Below are 22,803 nucleotides of genomic sequence, written 5' to 3' on the forward strand. Positions count from 1 at the left end.
TGGTTTGCATTAGGTTTGCTTATTTTGCCTTTTTCTACTGTATTTTTTGTATTTAGGGATTCTTAGCATTTAAAATGTTGATTCCCTCTCCTTCAGTAGAATATATTCCTGATGTTTTTGTATAAATAGATTGTATAAATAGTACGTCTTTCTACTGTAGAGACCCTTTATCATCCAGATGCTAAATCCTTCTCTTTGCTACAGTAGCAAATTCATATTCCTGAGGTTTCTTTATAAGCTTTAGGCGTAAGCGTATCCTCGCTTATTCTCTATAGATATGAATGTATGGCTTGTTATCATATTTAGATATAAATATATTTCTTAATTTCCCTTTCTGGGGATTCTCCTGCATCTGTGATGTGAACATCTTACATATCTATTGTTATTTGTAGACTAGCTTGTGGCTCATCAAGGTCACTATCTGCAGCATATTCATTCAGCCCTGGGGTCAATCTCTCTTAGGCATTGTCAGTTGGACTATGGATAGAAGAATTAATTGTTAATATATTATCTGTAATATCTTCATCTTAATCCACTTTTATGCAAGTAAGTCTTGTGTCCTAGGTATTAGCTTCTCTGCCTTGTGAACTGAAGGCCTAGAATTTGATTTCAGATCAGGTCAGGCTGTTTGTGGATCTGTGATCAGTTCTGCCCCGCAAACTCAAGGTTGCAGATCTGATTCCATCTTCAACATCAAATTTTTAGAAAGTGTCTTCCTATAAATTATTTATATAGCCTTTATTCTCATCTGTGTGGTCTTCTGACTTCCAGGTTTTTCCTCTTGCTTCTATTTTTACTAGATAAGATCTAGTTTCCGGAGATCTTCCCAGGTTGAGAGAACTTGTCCCGTATTGGCTTAGAAGTCCCCTCTAGAGTGACAGCTGAGCTAGGCTCTGCCTGCATTGTTTGTGGCTAGTGGTGGTGTGTCACCATAGGAGGTCGGAAGTCCTTGGCTCTCATATAGGCATCAGCTCTTGAGTCAGATCTCATTTGTCCTAAAAAGGAGTTATGTTCTTTTGAACCCCCCTCTGAGTGGGGACAAGAATATTATTCAAACCTAATCATGGTTCTTAAAAAGATGGTTTGTTTCGTCCCATTCTTGTCTAGTTTCTTAGGTTCCGTCTGTTTAGCTGGACTCTAGCAGATCCATCTGGCAGTTTTGTTCACGAGGATTTATTCTGGTCTTCTATTGCTCCGCAGGACACAAAGTACCTTGAATCCTTTTGTTTTCTCCAGGTTTGGAGAAGGGTTTGTCAACTAGTTCTTTAAAAAGGACAGTTTCTGTCTTTTTCTGTGTTGTTTCACTAGAAGTTTGCTAATCTTATAGATGTTCAGTCCTTTGTTCAGGCTCTGGTTAGAATCAGGCCTGTATTTAATCCTGCTGCTCCTCCTTGGAGCCTTAATTTATTCTTCATGTTCAACAGGCTCCGTTTGAGCCCATGCATTCTGTTAATATTAAACTTTTGTCTTGGAAAGTTTTGTTTTTGTTGGCTATTTCTTATGCTCGTAAAGTTTCAGAATTATCTGCCTTACCGTGTGTCTCTCCTTATCTTGTTTTCCTTACAGCTAAGGCTGTCCTACGTACCAAGGTGGGTTTTTAGTTCCTTCCTTTTGTCCTAATCCTTTTTAGAGGGAACGTTTGATGCACAATTGGGATGTGGTGTATGCATTAAAGTTCTATCTCCATGCTAGCACAGATTTTAGATAATCTCTTATTTGCATACTTTTTCAAGTTTGTTTTTCTTTTTTGCCTCAGCTGATGCTTCCTTTGGGAAAGGTGCTTCAAGTGGTGGTGCCTTCAGTTTAGGTCTGCCTGCCTTATTTCCCTCCATGTTCATTCTGTGGGGCCGAATTATCAAGCTCCATATGGAGCTTGATGCCCCTTGTTTCCGGCGAGCCTGAAGGAAACAAGTTATGAAGCAGCTCCATAACTTGTCCGCCTGCTCTGAGGCCGCGGACAGAAATCAACCTGATCGAATACAATCGGGTTGATTGACACCCCCTGCTAGCGGCCAATCTGCAGGGGGCGGCATTGCACCAGCAGTTCACAAGAACTGCTGGTGCAATGATAAATACAGACAGCGTATGCTGTAGGCATTTATCGATGTGTAGCGGACATGATACACTACTCCGTAACATGTCCGCTCGCACTATAATAAATATGCCCCTTTGTCCTCTCTAGCTGGGGTATAGGAAGCCCAACAGTAATAAATGAATTTGTGGACTCTCCCTGCCATTGGAAAGAAAACAAGATTTAGGCTTATTATTGTTCTTTATTTATAAAGCGCCAACAGATTCTTCAGCTCTGCCCATGGGTACAAAGATAAAAGTACAACGGTGAAACAAGACAAAACATTTCAGACAAATACAGGGGGGATTGAGGGCCCTATTCCCGTGGGAACTTACAATCCAGATGCATAGGAGGATGGGAAACAGGAGGTGGGGATTGCAAAGGTGAGAATCTTATAGATGTTCAGGCTCTGGTTAGAATCAGGCCTGTGTTTAATACTGCTGCTCCTCCTTGGAGCCTTATTTTATTCGTGTTCTTCAACAGGCTACGTTTGAGCCTATGCATTCTGCTTACCTGATAAATTATTTTCTTTCCTGGCATGGAGAGTCCACGAACCCGCCCTATTGATTTTAAGGCAACATTCTTTTGTCCTAATCTTCTGGCACCTCTATATCCCTAGTGTTTCGCCTACTTTTCCTCATTTCCTCGGCTGAATGACTGGGGGAGTATGGGTAGTGGGAGGGTTACTTAATCCTTTGGCTGGGGTGTCTTTGCCTCCTCCTGGTGGCCAGGTGGTGAATTTCCCAACAGTAATGAATTTGTGGACTCTTCATGCTAGGAAAGAAAATAATTTATCAGGTAAGCATAAAATGTGTTTTTTTAACGAGTGGTTCTGATAACTAAAATTACTATAAGATGCGCCAAGAGATTGTGACCTGTAGACGTATAATCACCTAAAATGAGACCCTCAGATGATATAGAACATAAATATCTTATGCAATGTTCTTATAAGTTTACCAGATGGTTCCAATAAACAGATAAGCCGGTTGTGAAACAAAAGAAAAAAAAAAAAAAAAGAGTTACTGTGTATACAAATGAGATTTATCTGTACAGTCATCAGAATTAAAGGGACACTGAATCCATTTTTTTCCTTTTGTGATTCTGATAGAGCAGCAATTTTAAGCAACTTTCTAATTTACTCCTATTAGAAATGTTTCTTCGTTCTCCTGCTATCTTTATTTGAAAAAGAAGGCATCTAAGCTAAGAAGCCAGCAAATTTTTTGTTCAGTATCATTGGTGCTGTCCAATCAGCAAGGACAAACTAGTTTATTCACCAAAAATGGGCCGGCATCTAAACTTACATTCTTGCTTTTCAAATAAACATACCAAGAGAATGAAGAAAATTTGATAACAGGAGTAAATTAGAAAGTTGCTTAAAATTGCATGCTCTATCTGAATCACAAAAGAAAAAAAATTGGGTTCAGTGTCCCTTTAACCCCTTAATGACCACATCACTTTTCCATTTTCTGTCCGTTTGGGACCAAGGCTATTTTTACATTTTTGAGGTGTTTGTGTTTAGCTGTAATTTTCCTCTTACTCATTTACTGTACCCACACATATTATATACCGTTTTTCTCGCCATTAAATGGACTTTCTAAAGATACCATTATTTTCATCATATCTTATAATTTACTATAAAAAAAATTATAAAATATGAGGAAAAAATGGAAAAAAACACACTTTTTCTAACTTTGACCCCCAAAATCTGTTACACATCTACAACCACCAAAAAACACCCATGCTAAATAGTTTCTAAATGTTGTCCTGAGTTTAGAAATACCCAATGTTTACACGTTCTTTGCTTTTTTTGTAAACTATAGGGCCATAAATACAAGTAGCACTTTGCTATTTCCAAACCATTTCTTTTCAAAATTAGCGATAGTTACATTAGAGCACTGATATCTTTCAGGAATCTCTGAATATCCATTGACATGTATATATTTTTTTTTAGTAGACAACCCAAAGTATTGATCTAGGCCCATTTTGGTATATTTCATGCCACCATTTCACCGCCAAATGCAATCAAATAGAAAAAATTGTTCACTTTTCACAAATTTTTTCACAAACTTTTGGTTTCTAACTTAAATTATTTACAAACAGCTTGTGCAATTATGGCATAAATGGTTGTAAATTCTTCTCTGGGATCCCCTTTGTTCAGAAATAGCAGACATATATGACTTTGGTGTTGCTTTTTGGTAATTAGAAGGCCGCTAAATGCCACTGCGCACCACACGTGTATTATGCCCAGCAGTGAAGGGGTTAATTAGGGAGCATGTAGGGAGCTTTTTGGGGTAGTTTTAGCTTTAGTGTAGTAGACAACCCCAAGTATTGATCTAGGCCAATTTTGGTATATTTCATGCCACCATTTCACCGCTAAATGCGATCAAATTAAAAGAAACGTTAATTTTTTCTCAATTTTAGGTTTCTCACTGAAATTATTTACAAACACCTTCTGCAATTATGGCACAAATGGTTGTAAATGCTTCTCTGGGATCCCCTTTGTTCAGAAATAGCAGACATATATGGCTTTGGCATTGCTTTTTGGTAATTAGAAGGCCTCTAAATGCCGCTGCGCATCACACGTGTATTATGGCTAGCAGTGAAGGGGTTAATTATGTAGCTTGTAGGGAGCTTGCAGGGTTAATTTTAGCTTTAGTGTAGAGCTCAGCCTCCCACCTGAAACATCAGACCCCCTGATCCCTCCCAAACAGCTCTCTTCCCTCCCCCACCCCACAATTGTCCCCGCCATCTTAAGTACTGGCAGAAACTCTGCCAGTACTAAAATAAAAAGGTATTTGGCCCTTTTTTTTTTTTAAAAAAAAAAGCATATTTACATATGCTGATGTGTAGGATCCCCCCTTAGACCCTAACCTCACTGATCCCCCACCATACTGCTCTCTAACCCTTCCCCTCTGCAATAATGGGCGCCATCTTGGGTACTGGCAGCTGTCTGCCAGTACCCAGTTTTGTAACAAAATGTGCCTTTTTTTTTTTTTAATTCCCTTTTCTGTAGTGTAGCTTCCCCCCCCCACCGAGACCAACCCCCAACCCCTTCCAGGACCCTTAGATTGCATTTAAGTTGTTTTTTTTTTAACTTTTTAACTTTTTTTTTTCTGTAGTGTAGCGGTTCCCACCCGCTCCCGCCCCGTGCACGCGCCCGCCCACCACCCCCGTGCACGCGCGCGCTCCCGTGCGCGCCCCCGTAGCTCCCGCCCCCCGATCCCGCCCCCCTCCACTCCACATAGCGCACCGATGGCCGCCACCCGCCTCCCACGTAAGCTCCCACCCACCAACGATACCGGCCATCGATGTCCGGTGCAGAGAGGGCCACAGAGTGGCTCTCTCTGCATCGGATGGCCAAGGGGGGTTATTGCAGGATGCCTCCATATCGAGGCATCACTGCAATAACCGGAAAGCAGCTGGAAGCGAGCAGGATCGCTTCCAGCTGCTTTCCAGACCAAGGACGTACGCCACACGTCCTCGGTCATTAACTGACTTTTTTTTTGAGGACGTGTGGCGTACGTCCTTGGTCGTTAAGGGGTTAAGTCTCCTAGCTAAGGGTTTCAATTTTGCACCCAATGCATTATCTATTAAATTTGAGATGTATATAGATGTACAGAATTAGAAAAAGATAATGGACTAGGGGAGGACCATGCAGTTAAAGTGATAGTAAATTCTAGCGTTTTTTGAAACGTTAGGATTTACCAGTGCAACAAATAAATGGGGACTTTTAGTCATAAGGTATAATACTTCATGCTGAAAGTTCCTTTGTCTGTAGCGTATGCCTGCTGAACACCTCAGGCCGCCCCGGCAGAACACTATTTTGCAGTGAGGTGATCTTAGCCAATAGCGTGCTAGCTATCCGGCATAATGCCAGCTGGTCGGCATGGATATTGGCTAAGAGGTGGAAACGTCACACCTCATTTAAAAATAATGTTCTGCCGTGGGCTGCCTGAGGTGCTCAGCATGGCGACCACTGCAGACAAAACTTTCAGCATGAAGTATTTTATACCTCATGACTGAAAGTCCCCTTTATTTGTTCCACTGATAAATCTTAGCATTTCACAAGGGCTAAGATTTACCATCACTTTAACTTCCCCCAGATAGATCAACAGCTCCAATATTAGTATATATGAGGAAGTGGAATATATACATCATTCTATCCAGTAACTGTACAAGGGGAGTTTATCACTATTTGACAATTTGGTATGTGAAGATTTGGATAAAAGGTTTCATAATCCCAAATCAGCTCAATTACAATTTAGGGAACATGTAAATTCCATGAAAAGAGTAGCCTTAAAAAAAATCCAGTTGCAGACAATACTATTGTACTTAGAGCTGTAGAAAATGGAGGGGTCAGTAATACAAAACAGATCTGTTTATCTAAAGACATATAATCTTTTAAATGATCAAGAAACACCAATTATTAACACTCAATCCAACTAAGAAGTATAAAAAGGAATTGCAAGAGCCAAAGAGAAAGGGATACTATATATGAATCTAACCCTAAAGTAGCATGCTTTTACCATTTACCCAAGGTCTATAAGGATCCAATAAAACCACCTGGGAGACCAATATAGTCTTAGGGGTCCTTATGTGACAATTTATCTAAAAATATTATTCCTTACAGCCTCTAGTTCCTGAGACACAAGCATACCTTAGGGACACTAGATTTTTTGAAGGAATAAAATGGAAAGAAAACTTGTGACATCTGCACTTTTTATCAGCATACCGCATTCAAAAGGGTTAGAAGCGGTTTTAATGTGATATATAGGACATTTGTGACACACAAATACAGTTAATATAAGCAAAGCATTTTATCCTTAACCACAAATATTTTTTATTTGCGGGGAAATTCTACAGGCTGGCTAAAAGGTACAGCAGTGAGAACGGACTTTCGCCCCATCTTATGCCTATTTGTATATGGCATATTTTGAGAACAATTACATCTATTACACCATTTATATTGCATCACACATTTATTGATACTATTACCATGTGATGACATTTGGGCTACAAATTAAGAGCCATCCCACTATTGTAAGCCTCTTGAGAAAGCTCCATCAGATTGGAGCAAAACGCGTAGACGTTTGACTGCACCAGGCTTCCGAAATATATATATATAGCAATGCACTATAGCAAACACTATTAAAGTTAGTTTTCCTAATATTTGGTGCATAGCTAATATACTTTTGCAGATTCTGCACACACCTGAAAGTCTACAGAAAATGTAAGTTCCTAGAATTTCCCCAAATTCTAAGACAATCTGGCATTACCCAGGATTAAATCAGTAAGCACCTACCGTTCCCGAGAGGATGTCGTGAGGGCAGCAGTTAAGCAGGTGGCTTTTACAGACTCTCTCATCACTGAATTTGATTCGCTGACGTGTTGTATCACCTGAAACAGAAGAACCCAGACAAACTGATATTAGACATCCCTCTACCCTGGTAGCACAGATGCCAGAGGATCCTGTAGGGTCATATAGCATAAAAGGTCAGTATTTAGTAGATACATTCAGCAACTAAACAGCAAAAACTGAATGGGATAGCAGCTCAGGTTTGTACTACGTTTCAGGGCAGAACCAGTAAGACCCTCTGTCATGCATTTAAGCCTCATTACTAGGTGGCATAGCACAAACCTGTCTGCAGCTAATGTGCTGTGGCACTATTTTTTGCCTAACCAGAGCACTTTTGATATTTTTTTTCAGGACAACAGGAACTAAATTAAAGCATGGGATTTTGGGAGTGTCAGAAACTAGTAAAGCAGAATTTCCTCTATATAAGGAATCAATTTTGGTGCTTTCTAAATAGTTAAAAATATATATAAAAAATAAAATTACCATATATAGTATATAGTATGGGGTACAAACGAATTTGCTAAATATACTAGAACATACAAACAACAACAACTTCAGTTAATCTGGTAATGCCTGATTGACACTCTTCTAAACTCCAAGATGGATACAGAAAAAATCTTTTTGTTGTGGTGCCAAGTGCAAGTCCTCGGTGCTGATACCACAGGGTAACGGGAAGGTTACAGCAGGATGCAAGGAGAAATGGTACATACAAACCTGAGACGTACTTACACTAGCCCGGCACATTGCTTAGTGTGCAACAATACACATGAATCAGCATTACCCTTGGTGCGCTCTGTGGATTGCCAAAACTTTTCAGGATGTGATCAGCTGGAGCCCCAGACAGTGTTTCTATGTTTTTGTTTTTCTATGTCCTTTGATGAACGTAGCCAAAAAGCAGAAGACGAGATCCAAATGCAAGAGACTATTTATCCATTAGGTACTGACAGATGTTTTTCCCACTCGAAACTAAAAATTGTATGTCTTCTGTTTATAAGGGGACATTTTTAATAAAAAGGCCTCGTGAGCATCACCATTGCGAAGATGTAAATAATGTTAAAGCTAAGCAAACTAATGACTATGCTCTATAACACACACACACATATATACAGACTTTCCTTTTTCAGCTTCTGAAACGTGAAGTATTACGAGGCATACTGAGATAATACAGCAGTGTGCATCATGGTGGCACCAGCGGACTCGCAATAAACCCAAGTACTTGACTTGCTGAGCATGCCGAGGCTAAATGAGCTGAACAGCACTCAGCTTGCCTTGTAGCACAAAACTAAACGGGGACTGCAGATTTTTTTTTTTTTTTTTTATACACTTCATTTATTGGTTCATAAATAACAGAACGTTACATTAATTACTGAAGTCGCTTCATGCTGCCACAACTTACAGTCATACATATAGACTGCTAAAACCAAATCTAGATCATTACAAAATATGCTACTAAATACAGTAGAAATGCATACGAGACAATGGAAAAGCACTTTGTTTGAATTTCAAATGAGTAGTAGATTCTTTAAAAGAAAAATCAGTTATTTTCATTCCTAATGCATCATGTGACAGCCATCAGCCAATCACAAAACACATAGTATATTCTTGAATTTAGGACATGCTCAGTAGAAGCTGGTGCCTGAAGGTGTGCGTATAAAGATTGTGCACATTTACACATTGGAAATGAATTGGAAAGTTGTATAAATTTGTGTGCTCTGTCTGAATCATTTAAGTTTAATTTTGACTTTACTATACCTTTAAAGGGACGGTCTACTCCAAAATTGTTATTGTTTAAAAAGACAGACAACTCCTTTACTACCCATTCCCCAGCTGCACAACCAATTGTAATATTAATATACTTAATAACCTTTAAGCCGGATTCTAAGCCACTACAGGCCACCTCTTGTCAAAGAGCATTTTTATAGCTTTCCACAGCTAGACATTGCTAGATCATGTGTCATATAGATAACACTGTGCACACTCCTGTGGAGTTATTCATGAGTCAGCACTGATGGGCTAAATGTAAGTTTGTAAATAGCACTAAGATAAGGGGGCAGTCTGCAGAGGGTTAAATATAAGGCACTGGTTTTCAAACCTGTCCTCAAGCCTCCCCAACAGGCCAGGTTTTCAGGATTATCTTGGATGAGAAAAAGTAAAATAACCATATTTACTAATCAGCCGATTATTTCACTTGTGCTCTAGTCGAGATATCCGCAGAATGTGGCCCTGTTAGAGGTAATAGAACAGTGTTGTACAAAACTGGGGAATTGTAAATAATGGGATTATCTCTTTATAAACAATACACATTTTGGAGTAGACTGCCCCTTTAATATCGGTATTAATTGCTAAATGTCAGTCAGACTTAAGTGGAGCTGATCTAATAGAGGTGCGAGTTTTAGTTAAATGAGCAGATGAATTATTTTATAAAGCAAGCTGTACATCAGGGTCACATGACTACCGACTTCATAGATTACTCTATATTGCCTAGAATGTGTGCAATGGATCTGACAACACCTACTGTAAGTGCATAGTATAGAGATTTATCTTCTCCGTGTTTTAGTTTAGAGTGGGAAAAATGCATCCAACAAAAGAAACTCAAAAAAGAGGAGTTACAAAAGAGGGACTAGGGGAAAAAATAAAAATGGATTAAGATACTACAAAGGCAGCACTCACACAGCATTACCGTTAGGGCTTTGCACTGTGCCAGGTAGCTTCCTAACCCTTTTAGGGGAGAAAAAAACAAACAAAAAAACCTGCAACTGTTCATCTGAAGGTGCAATTATTATTTAAAGACGTCAGCATGATGTGCGCTGCCTCAACAAGCGGTTAGACAACTAGGTCTCACGTATTTCTTCAGATTCTATTAGATGGGGAAGCCAAGGAGCTTGTTACAGTACTAGTCATTTTATACATCACCGCTGACCCTCTCATATAAATAAAACATGCACTGGATAACTGGGGACATTATACCATTAAATAAAGCTTAGGGCCATAGACAGCTCCATAAGCAACATATTAACTAGTCATTTCTGTGGGACTTACTAAAACAAGGGTTTTGTACAGCGGAGATAAATAATGACCTCTAATAAAGTTACTGCTGCCACAAACAGTCACATAGACTACAGTAACTTGTAATGAAATAGTACAAGGTCACTTTTAGTACTACAATATATTATATAAAAGGACCTGGCAATAAATACAACACAATTAAGTTGATGGTATGTGGTTTCTCGGGTGATCATATTAAAACACTATGGTGACTCCAGTAGCAGTGAATTCTGTGCCTCTCCACTTGAGTTTCTTGGTGTTTAAGTACTGGGAAGGCACTTAGTGCGTTTACATTTATTTAGTATACAAATCATGACGGCTTGGCTCTGTCGGGGCTAGCAGCTGCAAGATTTATAATCTAATATGTATTATTTTTTAACACAACTGCGTTTGTCCACAATTATTAACACATCTGAAAAGTTTGTTATATAACTCACGGCTCGGCGATTGCGGGGCCTTTCTGATACTCCCTTGCGGATTGAAGTAGGCAGGCATAGATACATTGAACCTTTATAAATAAAACAAGGGGGCCAGATTGTTCAGTTTGTATAAAATACATGGCTTCTGCCAGCAATTTCAACACAGCATCAAAAAGTACATGTTGATAGAGACTTTAAATGTTTAACATAAAAATCCTTCCCCAACAAGTTATTTTATTTATGCTTTTTCACAGATACCAGAGACACGAGGACATATACAGGTGCATATTGCTGGTGTCACATTTAGGTGATAAACCTTATATAATTCTAAAGTCACATGGTTGTCTAAATTTAAGCTAAAATCAATATTTACACTTTTAGTGGATCAAGCAACAACATATTCTAAATTAGTTGTTTAAGAAGATGGTGTGTGTTCAGGCCGGGGAACTTAGAAAAGTAAAGCACAAAGGGAAGGTGAATATATATTTAATTAAATGTAGAAGCACAAAAAATAACTTGTAACATTTAAAACTGAAATGAAACAGAAGGTATCCCATACAGAGGATATTGAATCAATTTTCTTTACTAGTGGATATCAGAAGACGCAACAGTTTTGTTAGCCGACTGTCCACTACATCAAGTAAATAAAACTTGTATCAGCCTTAATACACAGGTCTGATGCTGTTCATATGTTGTGTAAAGGGCCCCGTTACAAGAACGATACTGATGCCAATTAAACCACCACCCAGAGAGCCTCAGCAATGCAAGAGGGAGCACCCAAAGCATTATAGTTATACAGTAAACTGTTTTTGTTGAGATAAGGACATAATTTCAGGAAATCATTTCTATATGTCCTTGTTTTAGAACGTTAGAAATATGCACCTGGCTCCCAAATAAGTTAAAATTTAATCAGATTCTTAAATTGAGTGAGTTCTGTGAAAAAGCATTGTTACTGGTCACGTATTACACCTAGTAATCATGCAGCGACCGACACTGGGTGCATCAAACAATTTCTAGCGAAAAGACGCATTTGGATGAAATGAGTATTGGGAAGCAGTCTTTATGAGGTTAGAACGGAACAAAACCTTAACACACACACACACACACACACACACAGCTCTGAGAGGGAACCAAATCACATTTATTATATCTGGGTTATAACAATACTGCTGTCTAAACCAGGACACAAAGCCAGTTGTGATGTGGTAGAGGGCTTGACAAATCCTGTGAACAGGGAGCCATGGCTCCCAAAACTGTATTTCTGGCTTCTTGTTTACCCTACATATATCAATATACAGAAACCCTTCCATGGCAAAAGAAAAAGCCCACAAGACTACACTCACATCCCACAGCACGGCTAGTGACAGAAGCAGAATTTCTATTTATTGGCACAACAAAGCTTTCATGCTATTTCTATAAAGAATTAATGAGAATACATCACAGGACGTGCAGCATTCTCCAGAGCCAATAGGAATCGATTATGGCAAACACTGCAATAAATGTATGTGCATTTGTCATTTATTCTAAGCACGGGTAAAGAAATTAGCCATATGATTAATGGCAAAAGAAATGGTGTTAATAGGTAAACAAAGTAATTAAAAATCCCTTAGCTATATCTAACCTACAAACTAAAGAGTATAGAGCACTCTGTTTCATTGTTGTCAGAAAAAGCACTAAGCAGTGGTTTTAGCTTTGATTCCGATAGAGCAGTCATTTTAAAAGGGACACTCAAATCAAAATAAACGTTTAGGATTCAGATAGAGCAGCAGTTTTAAGACACACTTCGATTTACTTTTATCAAATTTTACAGTCTTTTTATATAGGGTATACGTTAGATTGGCTGATGTCTAGCGCATGATGCAGGGGGACGGAAAATGGGAGGGGGAAAAAAAGTGCCAGTAGGTGCTATTGCATTGTCTTCTTATTATGCACTTGTTAATTATGTAATTCTACTGCATTGAGTGGTCCTTTAAACAACTTTCTAATTTACCTCTTATCACATTTTCTTTGTACTCTTTGTATCGTTGGATGAAAAGCAGGTAGGTAACCTCAGGAGCACGCAAGTGTTGAGCACTATATGGCAACAGTTTTGCAAGAAAGTTATCAATTTGCTAAAGCACTAGAAGGCAGCACTATTTCCACTGTTATATTTACAGTTGATGTCTCTGAATAACTAGCTTTACATCTCTAGCGCGCTACTGCAAGGTGCACGGTTATATTTACAGCGGACGTCTCTGAAGGAGAACTAGCTTTACATCTCTAGCGCGCTACTGCAAGGTGCACGGTTATATTTACAGCGGACGTCTCTGAAGGAGAACTAGCTTTACATCTCTAGCGCGCTACTGCAAGGTGCACGGTTATATTTACAGCGGACGTCTCTGAAGGAGAACTAGCTTTACATCTCTAGCGCGCTACTGCAAGGTGCACGGTTATATTTACAGCGGACGTCTCTGAAGGAGAACTAGCTTTACATCTCTAGCGCGCTACTGCAAGGTGCACGGTTATATTTACAGCGGACGTCTCTGAAGGAGAACTAGCTTTACATCTCTAGCGCGCTACTGCAAGGTGCACAGTTATATTTACAGCGGACGTCTCTGAATAACTAGCTTTACATCTCTAGCGCTACTGCAAGGCACAAGATTATATTTATAGCTGATGTCACTGAATAACTAGCTTTACATCTCTAGCGCGCTACTGCAAGGCACACGGTTATATTTATAGCTGATGTCACTGAATAACTAGCTTTACATCTCTAGCGCTACTGCAAGGTGCACGGTTATATTTACAGCTGACGTCTCTGAAGGAGAACTAGCTTTACATCTCTAGCGCGCTACTTGAAGGCGCAAGGTTATATTTACAGCAGACGTCTCTGAATAACTAGCTTTACATCTCTAGCGCTCTACTGCAAGGCGCACGGTTATATTTACAGCCGACTTCTCTGAATAACTAGCTTTACATCTCTAGCGCGCTACTGCAAGGCGCACGGTTATATTTACAGCCAACGTCTCTGAATAACTAGCTTTACATCTCTAGCGCGCTACTGCAAGGCGCACGGTTATATTTACAGCCAACGTCTCTGAAGGAGAACTAGCTTTACATCTCTAGCGCGCTACTGCAAGGCGCACGGTTATATTTACAGCCAACGTCTCTGAAGGAGAACTAGCTTTACATCTCTAGCGCGCTACTGCAAGGCGCACGGTTATATTTACAGCTGATGTAAAGCTAGTTCTCCTTCAGAGACAACTGTAAATATAACCGTGCGCCTTGCAGTAGCGCGCTAGAGATGTAAAGCTAGTTATTCAGAGACATCAGCTGTAAATATAACCGTGTGCCTTGCAGTAGCGCGCTAGAGATGTAAAGCTAGTTCTCCTTCAGAGACGTCCGCTGTAAATATAACCGTACGCCTAGCAGTAGCGCGCTAGAGATGTAAAGCTAGTTCTCCTTCAGAGACATCAGCTGTAAAAATAACCGTGTGCCTTGCAGTAGCGTGCTAGAGATGTAAAGCTAGTTCTCCTTCAGAGACGTCAGCTGTAAATATAACCGCGCGCCTTGCAGTAGCGCGCAAGAGATGTAAAGCTAGTTATTCAGAGACATCAGCTGTAAATATAACCGTGCGCCTTCAAGTAGCGCGCTAGAGATGTAAAGCTAGTTCTCCTTCAGAGACATCTCTAGCGCGCTACTGCAAGGCGCACGGTTATATTTACAGCCGACGTCTCTGAAGGGGAACTACCTTTACATCCCTAGCGCGCTACTGCAAGGCACACGGGGTTATATTTACAGCTGACGTCTCTGAAGGAGAACTAGCTTTACATCTCTAGCGCGCTACTGCAAGGCACACGGTTATATTTATAGCTGATGTCTCTGAAGAACTAGCTTTACATCTCTAGGGCGCTACTGCAAGGCACACGGTTATATTTATAGCTGATGTCACTGAATAACTAGCTTTACATCTCTAGAGCGCTACTGCAAGGCACACGGTTATATTTACAGCCGACGTCTCTGAAGGAGAACTAGCTTTACATCTCTAGCGCGCTACTGCAAGGCACACGGTTATATTTACAGCTGATGTCTCTGAAGGAGAACTAGCTTTACATCCCTAGAGCGCTACTGCAAGGCGCACGGTTATATTTACAGCTGACATCTCTGAATAACTAGCTTTACATCTCTAGCGCGCTACTGCAAGGCACACGGTTATATTTACAGCTGACGTCTCTGAAGGAGAACTAGCTTTACATCCCTAGCGCGCTACTGCAAGGCACACGGTTATATTTACAGCTGACGTCTCTGAAGGAGAACTAGCTTTACATCCCTAGCGCGCTACTGCAAGGCGCACGGTTATATTTACAGCTGACGTCTCTGAAGGAGAACTAGCTTTACATCTCTAGCGCTACTGCAAGGCACACGGTTATATTTACAGCTGACATCTCTGAAGGAGAACTAGCTTTACATCTCTAGCGCGCTACTGCAAGGCACACGGTTATATTTACAGCTGACGTCTCTGAAGGAGAACTAGCTTTACATCCCTAGCGCGCTACTGCAAGACGCACGGTTATATTTACAGCTGACGTCTCTGAAGGAGAACTAGCTTTACATCTCTAGCGCGCTACTGCTAGGCACACGGTTATATTTACAGCGGACGTCTCTGAAGGAGAACTAGCTTTACATCTCTAGCGCTACTGCAAGGCACACGGTTATATTTACAGCTGACGTCTCTGAATAACTAGCTTTACATCTCTAGCGTGCTACTGCAGGGCGCACGGTTATATTTACAGCTGACGTCTCTGAAGAACTATCTTTACATCTCTAGCGAGCTACTGCTAGGCGCACGGTTATATTTACAGCCTTCCAATAGTGACAACAGCAGATTCTGAACATTAGTAGAACAGATTAACTCCTTGTTTGCTGCAATTGTGGGTTCAGGAGAAATGACTAAAACAAAATCAGATACAGATATGAGGGCAGGGTTAGGTTTGTGAAGCCTGTGTTGCTCTTTCATTTTCATGACTGGAAAATCCACAATCTTCAGACTTGCAGGCAAAGAGGTTGACGTCTGCTCCACAACAGTAATGCATCACTGGGAGCTAGCTTAGCACAGGCGAGCCAATGACAAGAGCCATATGTGTGTAGTTACTAGGCTTGTGCATTTGTTAGGAAGTGCTATTTGGCTCTTTTAGGAGTCGGAGTGATTCTGGTGCAAGATCACAACATTAAGATCTGGAGCTGCACAGATCAATCCAGCTCTGAAAACAGCTGAATAGCACTTCCTAACGAATCCACAAGCCTAGTAACTACACACATATGGCTCTTCTCATTGGCTCACCTGATGTGCTCAGCTAGCACCCAGTGGTGCATAACTGCTCCTGAGCCTACCCAGGTATGCTTTTCAACAAAGGATACAAAAAAATAAATACATTTGATAAAAGTAGTAAATTGAAAAAAGTCTCAAAGGGACAGTATCTGATAGACAGTTAGGTACAGATATGTACCAGGGTTACACACAGTAACTGTTAGTAAAGTGTGTTTTACAGTTATCTGATAGGCAATTAGGGATATATATGTAGCATGGTTAGTCTTTATAAGTCAATAGGTGCATTTCAAGTTCTGAGAGTTAAAAAATGCTCAAATTTTTTTTTAGCTAAATTTCATGAAAAGGGGCAAAATAATGAAGGTATATTGAAAAGTTGTTTCATTACTCATAACTAAATATTTTAAATAAAAATCTTAAGATGTATACCGTCCCTTTAATAATGCTGCTCTATATGAATCATGAATGTTTATGTCTGACGTTCATGTCCCTTAAACATGAATAAGAATTTATTGTAAATTAGAAAACTTATGGTAAATACAATGAAGATTTAGTTTAGTTGCACACACAGTCAATACACAAAGTATAAAAGGGCACAAACAAACTACATCTGCTCCAGTTACACAGAGGGTGCCACATGCAAACTACCATAAACATAAGGCTCATCGTCAGGGGGTGCCACATGCAAACTACCGTAAACATAAGGCTCATCGTCAGGGGGTGCCACATGCAAACTACCGTAAACATAAGGCTCATCGTCAGGGGGTGCCACATGCAAACTACCATAACATAAGGCTCACTGTCAGGGGGCACCATGTGCAAAATACCATAAACATAAGGCTCATTGTCAGGGGGCGCCACATGCAAACTACCGTAAACATAAGGCTCATCGCCAGGGGGCACCACATACAAACTACCATAACATAAGGCTCATCGTCAGGGAGCGCCACATGCAAACTACCGTAAACATAAGGCTCATCGTCAGGGGGCGCCACATACAAACTACCATAACATAAGGCTCATCGTCAGGGGGCGCCACATGCAAACTACCATAAACATAAGGCTTGTTGTCAGGGGGCGCCACATGCAAACTACCATAAACATAAGGCTTGTTGTCAGGGGGCGCCACATGCAAACTACCATAAACATAAGGCTCATCGTCAGGGGGCGCCACATGCAAACTACCGTAAACATAAGGCTCATCGTCAGGGGGCGCCACATGCAAACTACCATAAACATAAGGCTTGTTGTCAGGGGGCACCACATACAAACTACCATAACATAAGGCTCATTGTCAGGGGGCGCCACATGCAAACTACCGTAAACATAAGGCTCATCGCCAGGGGGCACCACATACAAACTACCATAACATAAGGCTCATCGTCAGGGAGCGCCACATGCAAACTACCGTAAACATAAGGCTCATCGCCAGGGGGCACCACATACAAACTACCATAACATAAGGCTCATCGTCAGGGGGCGCCACATGCAAACTACCATAAACATAAGGCTTGTTGTCAGGGGGCGCCACGTGCAAACTACTATAAATATAAGGCTCATCCTTATGGATTTTCAGAATTTGTTAAAAAAAATTAAGCCTTCTGGTATTGAGATTGCTCTGCCAGTTACTAGCAGTGAATAATAATATAGTGAAACACATCATCTGGCATTAACCCTTAGCTGCCAGAGAAGGTGTTTCAGCATTCTCTGGTAGGTAGAAATAAAGCCACAATAGCATAATGTCTGGCACTTAAGAAATAGTATATAAAATTAATCTTAAAAAACATGGGCAGTTCCATTCATTAAAATTTGTAAAGACCCTTGTCTTTTGCAAGATAGTTATAGTTTCGTTATGGCAAACATCCCGCCGTTACTCCGCCTGCATCTCATAGTGTATTTAGTTGATCAATGACAAATCTGGCTTTATCCAATCGTTGCGTGTCCCATGAGCAGGACACCAAAGGGGGCACGCAATAATTGGATGAAGACAGATTTGTCATTGATCAACTAAATACAGTATAAGCTGCGGGCACAGGAACGGTGGGATGTTTGCCATAACTAAACGGTAACTATCTTGCAAAGGGAACAGTCTTTAAAAATGTTAACGAATGAAACTGCCCCCATTTTTAAGATTAATTTTATATACTATGTCTTAAGTGCCAGACAGTACAATCACTTTAAGGTTGTATGTTAGTTTTGCTTCCGTTACATTAGAGCTACTGCAGTAATAGACTCAATCATGTGAGTAGACTGCTAAATGGATTCATTTGTATTATGGTACCCCTTTTATACAAAAAAACAAACTTATGCTTACCTGATAAATGTCTTTCTTTCCAGATATGGAGAGTCCATGACGTCATTTCTATTACTAGTGGAAATATCACTCCTGGCCAGAAGGAGGAGGCAAAGAGCACCACAGCAAAGTTATTAAGTGTCACTCCCCTACCCATAATCCCCAGTCATTCGACCGAATGGAAAAAGGAATAACACAAAAGGTGTAGAGGTGCCTGAGGTTTAGTCAAAAATAAGAAGAGGAGACAGCCCTACTGGAGTGAGCTGTAATTCTCTCAGGAGGCTGCTGACCAGCAGTCTCATAAGCCAAACGAATTATACTTCTTAACCAGAGGGAAAGAGAAGTAGCATTATCCTTCTGACCTTTACGCTTTCCTGAGAAAAAAACAAACAGGGCAGAAGACTGGCGAAAATCCTTAGTCGCCTGAAGGTAGATAGTACGAAGAACTGCCTTATCCGCATGAAAGATAAGGTAAGGCAAATCACACTGCAAAGCCGAGAGTTCCGAAACTCTCCGAGCAGAAGAGATAGCAAAAAGAAACAAAACCTTCCAAGATAACAGCTTAATATCTATGGAATGCAATGGCTCAAACGGAGCCTGCTGCAAAACCTTAAGAACAAGGTTAAGGCTCCAAGGAGGAGCAACAGGTTTAAACACAGGCCTGATTCTGACCAGGGCCTGAAAAAAAGATTGAACATATGGCACATCCGCCAGACGCTTATGTAAAAGAATAGATAAAGCAGAAATCTGACCTTTCAGAGAACTGACTGACAACCCTTTCTCCAGACCTTCCTGGAGAAAAGACAAAATTCTAGGAATCCTGACCCTACTCCAAGAGTAGCCCTTAGATTAACACCAATAAAAGTTATTTACGCCATACATTATGGTACATTTTTCAAGTAACAGGCTTGCAAGCCTGGATCATGGTCTCAATGACCGACGCAGAAAATCCACGCTTAGCCAGAACTAAGCTTTCAATCTCCAAGCAGTCAGCATCAGAGATTTGGATGGAGGAATGGACTCCGAGTCAGAAGGTCATTCCTCAGAGGCAACCTCTAAGGTGGCCTGGATGACATTTTCACTAGGTCTGCATACCAGATCCTGCGAGGCCATGCAGGAGCTATTAGAACAGTGTTTGACAAATATGTTCCAAATCTAGGAGACATACATACACACACTTACTTTTTTTAAACAAACTTTGCAAATGTATTTTCATGATTTGATTTGCTCTATTTTCCTCCAATTTTTTACTGCCTTAGAGATTATGTAATTCAACATTCCACACAGTGACTGCTAGATCACTGCAGGTGCTCATTTATATCTGTCAATGGATTCTAGCATTTCTGGGGCAGCAGAAAAAAATGCAGAAATCACTGTGTAGAATGTTTCATTCCATCAATTGGCAGTGAAAAAAAAAAACAGGAAAAAAAATGGAAGAAAATAAGGCAAATCAAATTATGAAAGTGCAATGCAAAGTTTGCAAGAACAGGGCTTATGCCAACATTTTACTGCCCCAGTGCCCATGATATCTGTGTGTATTAGTGGTCTAAGCCTTAGGGTTTAGACCACTAATGCATACAGGGCTGGACAAACCCCAGTCATATAGAAGATTTGATACGTTCACAAAAATGTCGCCTGTACATAAATGTCAGAGCTGCCACTCTAATTCCAACACTACCTGACTTTAGACATTTATGTACAGGCGACATTGTTGTGAACATATCAAACCTTCTATACGACTCTGGGGTTGGTCCAGTCCTGTTAACGGTGTGTTAGGATAACCCTTTGTATGCATCCTATGAGTAAATTGGAGCAGTTACTCACTACTGTTCATTGGGGAAGTCGTCTGTGATGGCTGCAGGGGCTCTTACTGGTGGTGATTAATTTTATTTGAAATTATTTTACTACAACACAAATACCTTTGCAAATCTTTCTTCTAAACGTTTCTGGTCAATATATCAGTGATAACAATTGATATTACAAATAAGTCCTGTTTCATCATAAACAAACGGGTTATAACTGTACTATATAGTGTTTGTAATTTTCAGCACATGAAATGCACCACTTGACAAGAGGGACTAAAATATTGGCATATTTAAATGGATAAGACAAAAGACACAAGTGATTGCTAACTGATTTACTGCACCTAAACCTATGTCTTAGACTTAGGTTAAATAGGAAATGTTCATTAGCTTTTTGTATAAATGTATATTAATATTTGGTCTGACATTTAATAAAATATACATCATGGACGAACAACACTGCTTAGATTAGAAAAGGCATTGTTATATTATAGTCAATTAATTTACATACATGCCATTATATTTATTAAAAATGTACTACCGGAAACTGAATAGGACAAACATATTGTGTTTTATCTGTCTCAACCAAATACAGAACTATTGTGTATCTGGAATGTATCTTTTACAAAGCAAGATATTACATTGTTCTTGCCCCCCTCAGGTTAGCAGTTCATGCAGGTTAGATTCTGTTTCTCTATATTGCTATCATATTCATTGTCCTCTTCGCTAACACCATCTTCACCCTCAGGTTTACCAAGCCAGTTTGCCCCTTCAGTGGCCTCAAACAATGGCACTTCTTACGCTGACTCAATGTCCTACACTCGCTCATCTTCTCCGTGTGCTTTACTTCTGTAACGGCACACTTCTTGCTTGCGTCTTGCGGTCCGGCACTCTAAGTCTTGCCTCCATATTTTAAACGACATGCAAGCCTTGCGCATGTGGAGTAACCCCCAGCACTTTCTAACTGAATTAGATTGATGCATGCATGTGTAGTAGCATTTCCCCTCGCACTGATTAGACTAAAATGGGCGCCGCCAGCCGCAATGTGAAGTAAATTAATCAGATGGCTGGCGGAGGACCAAAGGCAGTGTGGCAGTGGGAAAAGGAACAATAGGGAGCAGATAAGGGGGGGAAATGAAGGCGCCAGTGGCACCCAGGAAAATCAAGCTCTGTATTAGAATTACCGATGCCCTCTCCGGTTTTATACAAGCAATAAGTTGTGGAAGGAGCGCAAACAGAGAAAACAGGTATGCTAGACCGAAAATCCAAGGAACCGCCAGTGCATCTATCAGAGCAGCCTGAGGATCTCTTGACCTTGAATCGTACCTTGGAAGCTAGGCGTTTTGCATTGGAGACAGATCCAAATGGTCTCCGTTCCATTGTCTGAGCATGCATAATTGCAGAGCTTTCAAATGGAATTGAGCAAAGGGAATGATGTCCATGGAAGCAACCATCAGACCAATTACCTCAATACATTGAGCCACTGATGGCCGAACAGTAGACTGTACAGAGGCAAGGGGAGAGAATTTTGGATTTTCTGACCTCCGTCAGAAAAATATTCATAGATAGGGAATCTATTATGGTCCCTAAGAAAACCACCCTTGTAGCTGGAACAAGGGAACTCTTTTCCAGATTCACTTTCCATCCATGGGAACGTAGAAAAGACAACATGATCTCTGTATGAGAGTTTGCTTGTTGAAAAGATGGCGTCTGAACCAATATGTCACCCAGGTAGGGCCGAACTGCAATTCCCCGAGACCTGATAAGTGCCAAGAGAGCTCCCAGAACCTTTGAGAAAATTCTTAGAGCTGTTGGGTTCAGTGTCCCTTTAATCCTATCTTGTATCTCCTCCACGGGAGTTTCTACTAAAATAGATTCAGACAAGGCATCACACCAATAAGATGCAGCACTTGCTACTGTGGCAATGCAAACTGCAGGTTGCCATTGAAGACCCTGATGAACATATATATCTTTTTCAAATAAGCCTCCAGCTTCTTGTCCATGGGATCCTTAAAAGAGCAGCTATCGTCTATAGGGATAGTAATTCTCTTAGCCAGAGTAGAAATAGCCCCTTCTACCTTAGGCACTGTGCGCCATGAATTTTTTTAATGGAGTCAGCAACAAGAAACATCTTTTAAAAACGGGAGAAAGGTATCCCTGGCTTCTCCCATTCCTGTGAAATAATCTCTGTCACACGGTCTGGAACAGGAAACACTTCCACAGAGGAAGGAACATCATAGTATTTATTAAGTTCACTATACTTAATAGGGTTGACAGCGACAGAAGTATCGGAGTCGTCCAAAGTAGCCAATACCTCCTTTAACAGTACACAAAGGTGTTCCAGCTTAAATCTTAAGTTGACTTCTACAGTATCAGATAAAGGAATTATACTGTCCGAATCTGAGATTTCACCCTCAGAGGCTAACGACATATCCTTCTCAGACTTATGAGGGAGGGCAACCTGCGCAGCAGTAGGTGGGACAGAAACCTTACTATCTGAATCTCAAGTTTT

The 22,803-nt window shown here is 40.5% G+C and overlaps 1 protein-coding gene across 3 annotated transcripts in view; it reads right to left on the bottom strand.

Moving 5' to 3' along the window:
* The window catches only part of LUC7L2 (LUC7 like 2, pre-mRNA splicing factor), a 225,451-nt gene that overhangs the window by 197,375 nt on the left and 5,273 nt on the right, over positions 1 to 22,803 (bottom strand). Inside the window, exons 2-3 of one of the 3 annotated variants that reach the window (XM_053721358.1) lie at positions 10,910 to 10,980; positions 7,374 to 7,468 (exon numbers count right to left, since the gene is read on the bottom strand). In XM_053721358.1, coding sequence (XP_053577333.1) covers positions 7,374 to 7,468; positions 10,910 to 10,967 — 153 coding nt within the window. In that variant the 5' untranslated portion in view covers positions 10,968 to 10,980. Of the gene's footprint in view, positions 1 to 7,373; positions 10,981 to 22,803 lie in introns of those variants that run through there. The other 2 variants (XM_053721357.1, XM_053721356.1) reach the window with 2 other exon arrangements.

This window comes from Bombina bombina, chromosome 7 (assembly GCF_027579735.1).
Source record: "Bombina bombina isolate aBomBom1 chromosome 7, aBomBom1.pri, whole genome shotgun sequence".
Lineage (NCBI taxonomy): Eukaryota > Metazoa > Chordata > Amphibia > Anura > Bombinatoridae > Bombina > Bombina bombina.